Source organism: Bidens hawaiensis, unplaced genomic scaffold, assembly GCF_021521415.1.
Source record: "Bidens hawaiensis isolate Kalapana, Puna unplaced genomic scaffold, B.hawaiensis_p1.1 tig00021515_1, whole genome shotgun sequence".
In the NCBI taxonomy this organism is placed as follows: domain Eukaryota; kingdom Viridiplantae; phylum Streptophyta; class Magnoliopsida; order Asterales; family Asteraceae; genus Bidens; species Bidens hawaiensis.
This window is the reverse complement of record NW_027493348.1, coordinates 287,134-298,701: the sequence shown is the minus strand read 5'-3', so window position 1 is coordinate 298,701 and position 11,568 is coordinate 287,134. Positions and strand designations below refer to the sequence as shown.

Below are 11,568 nucleotides of genomic sequence, written 5' to 3'. Positions count from 1 at the left end.
AAATGCTGATGGAAAAGCAAAAGGAACGTATCCGAAAGAGGTTGATCGAAGAAGACCAAGCCGAAGAATAAGAATAATGTTTTTTTTAGTACTTTTATTTTTATTTTATTTTTAGATATTAATGTATTTTTTTTAATGTGTGTTTTTTTTAATAATTTATGAGATTTTTTAATAATACGTTTTTTGAATATATTTATAAAAAAAAAAAAAAAAAAAATCCGCTGGAGCCCCTGCTGGAGCCCCTCCACAGCAGGGCCAGGGGCTCCAACGGGGGCTCCAACACCCCCCTTATCCAGTTTCTCTCTCTGCCACACGTCACAATATTATTGGCTGGAGCCCCCACTCGCGCCCCCATTAGAGCCCCCCACACCCCTCAGCCTAAAGACCACCAATGGGGGGACCATAAGGACCATTAATGTAGGGCATATTATTATTATAACCACCAATGGGGAGACCATAAGGACCATTATTGTAGTATTTTTTTCTTAGTTGTGGGTGCTTGAGTTTAACTGTTACAAACTCAGCGTGCTGACCGGTTCGCAACACCGCCTTTAATAACACACTCGGTTCAACTTCTCCCGATATTTTAAATAAGTTTTCTTCAACATCCCAGGTAACCGAATAAACACCTAATTTTTGAAATCATTATATCAAACATTAATAGAATAAACATGATATACGCAAACACGCACGCACACACATATATACATATTAAAGAAAACGTTACCACGAACCGAACGCAAGACGTCATGCACCTTCATCACACAGCACTCGCAGTTGGAGTGGACTCTCATAGAACATTCCTTCAAATATAATATATAAAATCAAATCAAACAGTTTCATATGGTGCATATTAATTAATATTAATATATACGTATGAATAAAAAGGTTTTACCATATCTGCACAAGCCATGGTGAAAAACTGATGTTTCAACTTTCAAACAGATGAAACAATAATAAGAAGAATTTTGCATGATATATATATATATATATATATATATATATATATATATATATATATATATATATATATATATATATATATATGCAGAGACGATATCTTTTAATTTTGGAAATTTGTTATTATAGTTTTCTGTTGATCTTGGAAAATCTTGAATTTTATTTAAGTGAATCATTGTAGGAAATAAACAAAGATCATAGATTTTATTACTAACAAGGAAGGTATCATCAACTCCCAGAATAAAAACTAAATAATCATGTGTAAGTTGTAACAATATTATTCTAAAATAATGGTGATTCTAAAATATTATAAATTTGATTAATATATGCAAACAGTTATTTGTACCTTGAATCTTAGACGGTAGATATTGTTTCGACAAGAAGGTAAGCGAGTGCACCGATAACGCTTCAATCTCAAACTTGACTCCACTTTGCAGCAGTAACTGTAATTCCAACCTTATACAGAAACAGATTTTAAAGGATGATTATCAGTACATGCAGGGTAACAATAATACTATTAATAAATAATAAATAAAGAGGAGCATTATCTAATATGAAGTATAAACCTCCACTGTGGTACTTCTCTCTGTAAATAGCATCGATTCAAAATCGCCTCTGTTTTGATCTTATCTGATTAATAAAAGCCATAAAATTAAATGAATAATGCTAAATTGAGCGACCATAATAATTTGCAGGAATATAATTTTAGGTAGGCTTGTAAAGGAACAGAATAAACACGAATTGGGCGTGCTCGTGTTGATTTGCATAACTTTAACCGAACAAACGATCGAACAATTTAACGAACAATGTTATGCCAAAAACTAGAATGAAACTAGACCAAAATGTAAGAGGTGATATTTCAGTTTCATAAAGCTGACCTAATTTTGTAATGGGCCCAAATACTTTAAGCGAATATATAAATGAAGAACTTAAACAAACATAAATGAACGTAGACGAACATTCGCAAACATAAATGAACGAACGAGACATGTGCTCATGTTTGTTCGTTCATTTATTACATAAACGAACATACACAAAATGCTCACTAAGAGTTCAGTTCATTTGCAGGCATAATTTTAGGCATATGGAAGTACTCGAGTACACCTTCGGTTGTCATAGGAAGGAGACAGTGTTGTGGAATATTAAATTTTGCAGCATCTGAAGGAAATACTCCAAGCCATTTTATTTCAGGAAGCTTCATTATCTTTGCATCATATGCCATTTGCTTTAACAGTAAAAAAAAATCAATAATATGTAACTGTTACCATGCTTGAAACTGTAATTAACTTAAAAACTTGTTATTTTTACCATTGAGCCGAATCTGTATGTGGTCAAAATGTCAAACCCATATGGATCACAGTCAACCAAGCAATAGGTAGGTAAGTGCAGTTGCTCGATTAGTAATCGTAAGAACCTGTTTAAAAAATTGTAAAAAGAATAATAAGATTAACGTTGTTTCATAAATTAAAGAAAAAGGAAAATTTAAATATTTACCGCCTTGTTGGAATATCTGGATAACCTCTGCCCTGTAATTATATATAGTTAATACCTGATAACTGTAAATACTTTCCCCTGAATAATACAAGCTCACCGTGACGACAATGCAACGGTTATTCTTGCAAAAACAATCATTTGCTAGTCGCTGGAATACTGATTCCTTCTCCACAACTAGTATGTAGTCTGCAACACTGATAATATCTATAAAATCCAAATAATATAATATTAGCATCATCTCATATGAGGAAATAACATATATTTGTTGATATATGGAAATAATGTTTTTCACCTTCCACTTCTTCTACAAGTACTGGAATAGAGTGTGCCTGCAAGAAAACCAGATATTAACTTTCAAACTTTGGTTAAACGTTAACTCACAAATAAACGTGTAAACGAACCGGACAAACGATCAAACACAAACAGATAAACGAACAGCGTTTTCTTGTCTGTGTTCATTCGTTAAGAAAATGTACAAGTCTGTGCTTGTTCGTTAAGAAAATGAACATCTCCGTGTTCATTCGTTAACAGTATAAACTAATGGTACATGAACAAATGTGAGGTAAAAACAGTTAAAAAAATAATGTGAGAACAATGTGTTGGGCCTAAAAAGTTATTAAAACTAGACTAAGGGGGTGTTTGGGATTCCTTATTTTACCTCCTTACAACTTTTCATTAAGTTAATAAGTTACAACATTGTAACTTATGAAACTTTTCCTCTCACATCAAAAGCAATCCCAAACACCTTATTACTTTTCAAAAAGTTTATAAGTTATAAGTTAATAAAAATAAGCAATCCCAAACACCCCCTATATTAGATTCGACAACTTAAGCAATTTAAATGATCGAACATAAACAAACGTAATGAGCTAACGAGACATTTTCATGTTCGTTCATTTAACTAAATGAACAGAATTTTGTGTTCATTTATTAAAGAAACGAACTTCGCATCAAACGGTTCACTAAACGTTTGATTTGTTTACACGCCTACTCATAAAGGATGATGTTTTCCTTCTTACAGTATCAGGGTGGTTCATACAGTTGAATATCCTGTCAGCTTCTGAGAATCTTAGCCATCCCATCACTAATCTGAAATAATAATAATAATAATAATAATAATAATAATAATAAGATAAATAATAATAATAATAATAATAATAATAACTAAAGCATTAATAAGTAATCATGTAAACTCAACAAAGTAAGGTATTTTTGTAGTAGTGTTACTCACCCTTTTGAGACAGAAACCTGCAAGTGAAGGAACACAACATGAAATTAGAAGTATAAAGATACAAAAAAATAAATAAGTCGTTAATGGAGACTCTTACATAAATATAAAAAATTACAGAAATAAAAAGATGAGGGTGTTAGCGTTACATACAACATTCAGGTTGTGACGACTGCACTGAAGAAGTATGCAAATGTCATTAATGGCACGATCTACAACCGATTGTTCTGTTACAAAATGTAATAAAAAAAATTAGATTATTAAAACTGTGACATGATAAAAAATTAAAGTATCTTAATATTCACCTTGAAACACTGAAGGATGCATGTAATAAATGTCTCTCTTTGACCCGTGCCTATTCTCTTGCAAAAGTTGTTGAACGATAAGTAGCACCCGCAATAAAATGTCTGACAATAAGAAAAAAAAACACAAGTTTTTGTTAAGAATGAGATATAAATTTTACTACAAGATTTTAAATAAATAAAAATATACTAACCTAACCTACGCGCATGACATTCTCGTTGCAGTGTGAGAATCTCAACTCCTTTAACAGAATCATGGTTGCAGTAGCTGTTTAAAAGCAACACGAAGACGAAAATTTGGAAGCATGTTATCGAAGAATATTCAAAATTTGGGAAAATTATCTTAACCATGCAGTTAATATTGGTGATATATCGGTGGGATATCGGTTATCAATCCCCAAGCAAAATAAATATTATTTTGGATGCCTTGGTTGATGTGGACTCGGAGGAAGATTTTATGGCTTACGATTAGATCATGTTTCAAATACCGACACTTTTGAGTTTTGACTTTTGATATTACTATTAATATTATATATATTTACGTGCGTATACATATAAATTCTGCATGATATTAAAATTACCGATATCCCAGCGCGATAACTGGTTGATTTTTTACTGCATAGATCTTAAGATGATAGCTAACCATTTTCCAGAAGTGTCAGTGCAGTAATTACGGAACCGATTGATGTAAATCACCGGAGCCCGACCGTTGGACAGATCTTCGACAATGGAACGAGTAAAAGCTGCATACGCGAGTACGGATTGCATTAAATTATCAGAAAATTATAAAATGTAAAGAAATTGATTGATCTGGACGCATCTTATTACCTCTTATCTTCTGAAGCAAGTGACTGGATCGTGAATTAGAATGTTTTGGCGCCATTTTGGTTTCCATGTTATGTATGTATGAGATGTGATGATCTGTATAATATATGTGAGGAAGTAATTAGTTAATTAGAAATAAATAAACACAGTGGGATTGAAGTGAAGAGGAAATTGGCATTTCATCGAACAGTTGGTGGACGGGACACACAAATAGAATAGCATGATCATTTTATAATAAACGATATTAATATTATTTAGAAGAGATTGGAAACAGCAAATTAAAATACATAATTGATGAATGATTGTGTTACCTATAAGCAGAAGCAGAAGCAACGATGCCAAGAGTATTGACTATTGAAAGGGAGAACCGGATGATGGTTTAACGTGTTATTTTCTCTACGGAATTATGTGTTTTATCATCGTCATCGTATTCGGTATATCCCACAAATAGCAAAGCTATGGTAGGGTCTGAGGAGGGTAAGATGTAAACAGACTTACCTCTACTCCATAGGGATAGAGAGAGGCTGCTTCCGGTGAGACCCCCAGCTCGATAGTAGTTTTGCATCAAGTCTTGGACATAAGGGACAAAGCACTCAATCATCGGGACACCGACTGATTGGTGCATGTACCCTTGTCTTTCAGCTATCAACACCACCGCATGATGCCTGATTAACCTTCCGCCACTTTTAACGTTATTTTCACGAGATTAGTAAAATAACGTCAAAATTAGTGCAATTTCACTTTTGCCACCCGAGGGTTCACACATATATACATTACGCAAGCAGGGCATAATTATGTGTTTTAATTGATTTATCATTATTTGTTTCATGTTGTTTTCACTATGTTAGTTTTTATAATATCGGTCATTCATCAAAATGTCTCATAGGCGGATAGAGAAATCTTTCACACTGTGTTTCTGAGACTGCAGAGGAGAAGGAAGTATAACTGAGATGTCGAGAGAAGCACAAAGCTATAATGATTGGCGTATGATCATACTAGACTGAGATTATGTTGGACCTCTCCGAATGCGGAACCATACAAAGCAAATAAGCATATAAACAAGTAAGATATAAGTTGTTAACACATAAGACAATAGTTGCAGTTTTGAGTATAAGTATATATTTTAGAATTATAATTTACGCATGTGTCCCCAAAACGTGAGAAAATGAATAAAAAGAGGGGAATGTGGTACTCACCTCAAGGATGAACGAGGATGATTAAGGTAGTGAAAATGAGAGAAGAATTACACGCGAACGTTAGGGCCTATGAGAAACGAGAATAACCGGACATGCTAAGTACAAGATCTAACTAAATAATTAATAACAAAGAAATATTATTTTAATATTTTATTTATAATGATTTAATATTAAACTATTATGAAAATATACTTAATAAGATGTTATTTGTAGTTTTCTTTTTATAAAAATATATATAAGGATTAGTTTTACTTAATTTCGTTACATATGTTAAACATTATTATTTAATTTAGAGCATACTTTATATTTATGTATTTGTGTGTGTGTATATATATATATATATATGGGTGGGATCAAGAGAGAACTCATTTTAAAGAGAGAACTAGAAAACTCCTCTTAATACCATTTATATATTAACTAAAAGAAAGGGAAGGAACAAGGGGTTTATAATAAAAAAAAGGGCAAAATTGGAAAGGAAAGAAAAACCAGTAGCTTTATCCTCCCCACGCAACAACAAAAACCTAGGGTTTTTGAAATTCTCATAATTGATCTCCTAATTCGTTCAATTGACTACAGATTCAAGCTAAAAAACGAAGAATATTTTCAGGTAAGCGATCTTATTAGTCAATTTCATACATTATGAATATCAATTAGGTGTATTACACTAAAATCATGATCAACCGCATCAGTTTTCGCTTTTCTGTTTAACTGAAGAATTATAGAATTGATACAGAGCGATTTGTGTATGTAGTGTCGATTTGTCATATTGTAACTGTTAGGCGTGTATCGCGTCAATTTTGAACGATTTGTGTATGCAGTGTCGATTAGGCATTTATAAGTGTTGGTTTGGTGTATACCGTGTCATGTCTTAATGATTGGTGTATTTAGTGTCGATTATGCATATTATAAGTGTTGATTATGATCGATTTGTATATGTAGTATGATACATAATCTAAATCTTCAATCCTTGAATCTGTGCTAATAACCTGGGTTTTCATATCTGATACAAAATCAAATAAAAATCAAAAGAAGGATATCAGGTAATTGATCGTTTTAGTCAATTTATGCATTATCAACATTGATTAGTCTTATTACAACAATATCATGTTCGATAGTATCTGGTTTTCGCTTTTTATGTTCAAATGAATAACAGAGTACCAGCGAACATTAACTTGTACACTGATTATAGATGAAAAGCTATGAATGATGTGTGTATTGAAATCAGTTTGTGTATTTTCCATTATTTGTCAAGTGTTACATATATGCAGTGCATTGATGCGTTTTTATCTATCAAATACACATACAATATGCTATATTACATATATGCAACACTTATATGTTATACGCATATGTAGTATGTTGTATTACATGTATACAATGCTTGTGTTAAATGCATATGTGGTATTATACTACATATATGCAGCAGACAGTAGTTATCTATTGCGTATATGCAACCCTTATATATTTGTGTACAATGACTATTTATATGCAATATACATATGATGTACATGTAAGGGCATTAATGGTCAATTTATTAAATACACTTAGTTATACCAAAACATATAGTACATGTTATAGTTGCATATACAAATATTGTAAAAATATGAATAACTTAAATGTTGACTAAACCCAAAAAAGAATTTAGCAATTATATACCGTTAAAAGGTAGCAATGATAAATTTTCAGGAAATGGAAAACGAGGACCTGCAACACACGACTCGCCGACGCCAATAATGGGAGATTGCAAACGAATCCAGATACCAAGAAATTAAATTTCGTATTTAGACAAACAAACAATGAATAAGGAATAAAGGACGACAAGGAGTTTGGTAAGTTACGTAATACATTAAATATATTAGCGGTAGCGCATACACGTATTACGCCTATTGCATATACGAACAAACATAATAATATAACTATTATATTGAAACAATGGACAAAAAAAGAAACGGGGCATGAAACAGGGGAGGACAAAAGACAACGAAAAAAATATTTTATTTCAGGTGCATTGTTGATTTAGTGCACATATATGCAATTTTTGTGTGTTACGTATATGCATTACAGATGCATTACATATGTGAAAACACAAATGTTTTTTTTTGAAAAATGGTGGATTGTTTTTAATTTTGAGTAAAGATAGTTATGTTATGAGAGTTTAAAGAATTATGCTTATTTGGTATGGATTTTTTGGCAATTAAGGAGAATTGGTTGAGTGAGTGGGAGTATGTTGTTGGTCATGGCTGAGTTTGTGTTAATTGCTAGGTCTGGTATAACTTTTGTTGCTGACGACAAGGTTTCTAGCTGATGGTGCTGGTTGAGTTTGGAAGAATGACCAGTTTGTGTTGCAGGTTATGGGACTTGTTTGTTCAGAGATGGATATGTTTTGTTGGAATGTACTTAGATTATGTATAGCTTATGGTTGATGATTTCATTCGGAGGTGACTTGGTTTAGGTTGGTATGCATTGGAGGCATTTTTTTATGACAAGAATTTTTGGCTTGAGTTTGCTTCTTTGATATTTTTGACTTTTGCTCTCTAGTTTTTGGTTTGACTTGACCCAGGTTGTGGGATGGTTTTGTTTGTTGGCATATTTGTTTTGGCTAGCCGGTTTAGGTGTTTGTTTCGGACGTATTGTTTGGTTTGTAGGTTAGTTTGTCCTTTGGGGGTATGTACCAGGTTTAGTTTAAAAAAAGGGTCTTTTTAGTAGTGTTATCTTGTTAATGTATATGATGGAATATGCGCACCATTTGTTGGAACATGTGATGAAATTTGAATATGAATATTATGATACATTTACATGGTGGTGTTAATTAATGCATGAAATTTGTAGTTGACTGTTACGATTAAAACTTGTATTCATATGTGCATTAATGCATGTAATACATATATGCAATACCAATGTATGTTACATATACGCAACATAAACATATAATGTTGAACGAATGTGGTATGTTATGGAGTGCACGGACAAAATGGTTAAAATGCGAGTAAAACGACCAATACACTTATGTTATACAAACATACAATACATAAGAAACAACATTAAGCTAATGTTAATGTTATTTTTCATTAAATAAAAGCATGATAATTGTCAAGAGCTACAACCAAGTTCTTGAAACCACTAAGTATACCACCAATAAGCACTTATAGCATACCTAACCGACACCTAAAATATGCAACATCCAACAGTTCATTGCGCATAAATATTCATTATAAAAAAATATTTTCAACAATAGCTTATTTTTGTAAGGATGATACATGAAGATACTGATCATAATTCATACATTAAGTTAAAAGAAGGATTACATGAAGATATAATGAAGATAAAAGACATATTACATTATGAACACGAAGGAAGTTGATAATACATGAACTTCAAATAAACTGTGTTTGGTAATATGATGATGTGACCTTTAATTACACATATGACATACTTAGAAATAACCAAATTGCAAATATCCAATCAAAATTTATTATGACTAATATAAGTAAGTCAAAATCATATCAAATTACAAATCTTGATTCATCAAACTATAAAACCAATGACATTACACACCAATTTACCAAAAGACAAAAACAGTTTTTTTTTGTAAACTGGATCCACAATGTCACAAGTCTAACTTGTAACATATCCAAACCGAATCGTGTTACGATTGAACATAAAATACATAACCGCTACAGTACACGGGTCCCGTTAAATATATTAAAACTGGGTTCACGGGTCCCACCCATATCCTGCACACCTACTTTTTGCCACCACAACATCTTTAACTGTTTCACGTTCGTATAATGAAGCGGGCCTAACCAAACATAGCTGGTACGCGTGAAACCCATGAACAAACATGCGACTAATTTATCATATACGTCAAGGTTGACCTGCACACAAGTCACGCCTGACACATTAAAATATAGTAAAACTAACTATTACAAATATATTGTGAAAAGAAAAACAATAAAAGGAAAATAATTACCGATGAGGCAGTTGTAGTCGCATTGCATATGTGTAATATATGTTGAAAATTGGTAATGTAAATGCTAATGCAACTGTTTGTGTATACTACATTTATGTCAGATGTTAGAAATATGATAATGTTTAGTTGTTACTTACATGCAATAAAAGAGTTACTAGTGAGGCAATCGTAAAATATTGCATATATGTAACATATGTGTTGAACTCGTTTGGGCATTAAATTAGAAAAATTAATAACAATTAGAAACATCACAATAAAATAATTGTAACATGATATGATAACATAGATGTAGTATGTGTGAGCAAAAATATGTTAATTGCATACTTTATATTACATATATGTAATACTTAACGTTATATTACATATATGCAGTAAATGATAATATGCTACCATCTTGTTTAAAACCATTATATTGCAATAGAATCCCATTAGAATTCCCAAATATTGAATCAATATCGACATACGATCTCGGTTGGCCCAACGATCAAACAACTTAGGCTTCTTCAACAAGTTGCAATTGTGCCTAACCTATAATTGTATGATTTGGGATTTGTACTGTAAATTTTGCTTGTACAACTTCCAGCTAAAGCAACACCAAATCAATTAAATAGTAAACTGACTGTAAATCAGTAAAAAAACACAAACAACAAGAAAGATAACAATCAAATCATAAATACCTTCAATTGCCATGTTAAACGGTTAAGGTTCTACTGAATCGATCTTCAACAGAAATCAAGATGCACCGATGCACGAGTAGGATATCGATCTTCAATAATTAGGGTTAGGAATAATTGAGTATTACGTATTTTACGATTTGTTTGTTGAAATCATATGGCATATTAGTGTTTCGTCGGACAGGGGAGATTGGGGTTTCATAAAATAGGGGAAGGTAGCGATGTTTTTCCAGATCTATTGGAAAGCAAATTTACAATTATAACCCATTAATTAGGAGTTCCCTAGTTCTCTCCCAAACATGAAGTTCTCTCTTGATCTTTTACCTATATATATATAAATATGTATAACTATAATTATTTGTGAAAATACATGAGTGAAACGAAAGTTAAACGAGTATAAAGCGTCGGTTTCTAGCGAAATAATCTTTATTTAACATTATTATTATTAATATAGTGGGTTATAAATTAAAAGAAAATATTTCAAAAAAAAAACGTGGTAACGGAGGGTCGAACCCGCGACCTCCACTCCCACACAATCATGCTTTATCAGCAGACCAGATTATACATGCGTAAACATAATCGGTTTTCAAAATTAAATACTGAAACTGTTTATCCCCAAACTGATTAAACAAACCCTAGAATCGGGTTTGTTTAAATCAGATATAATTGATTAAATAGATTATGGGGTTAACAAAGAACATGATCTTGCGAATTGAACCCAACCTTTAATTACCTTGTATGATAAACAGAGGAGGGAGAACGAGAGGGAAATAGGGTCGGCCAGAAGACGATATGAACGAGTATGTCAGGTCAAATGAATTCAATTATTTATAGGGTTCTTGATGGTCACCTTGTAAGGAAGGTGTTTATGAAATTAATTGAGAAATGATCAACGTTTACGCGGTCTATAGCTGGTAAT

At 32.1% G+C, this 11,568-nt stretch overlaps 1 protein-coding gene across 1 annotated transcript; it reads right to left on the bottom strand.

Moving 5' to 3' along the window:
• Positions 1–437: 437 nt before the first annotated feature.
• Positions 438–5,179, bottom strand: LOC143563759 (meiotic recombination protein SPO11-1-like). Its single transcript, XM_077051230.1, has 17 exons — positions 5,121–5,179; positions 4,813–4,905; positions 4,628–4,727; positions 4,179–4,252; positions 3,988–4,089; positions 3,836–3,909; positions 3,686–3,702; positions 3,474–3,543; positions 2,747–2,783; positions 2,552–2,658; positions 2,455–2,486; positions 2,269–2,374; positions 2,065–2,185; positions 1,527–1,590; positions 1,307–1,416; positions 728–803; positions 438–629 (listed from the first exon to the last, which is right to left on the bottom strand). The coding sequence occupies exons 2-16, from the start codon at positions 4,877–4,879 to the stop codon at positions 748–750; spliced, it is 1,137 nt and encodes a 378-aa protein (XP_076907345.1). The 5' UTR covers positions 4,880–4,905; positions 5,121–5,179; the 3' UTR covers positions 438–629; positions 728–747.
• Positions 5,180–11,568: the final 6,389 nt, after the last annotated feature.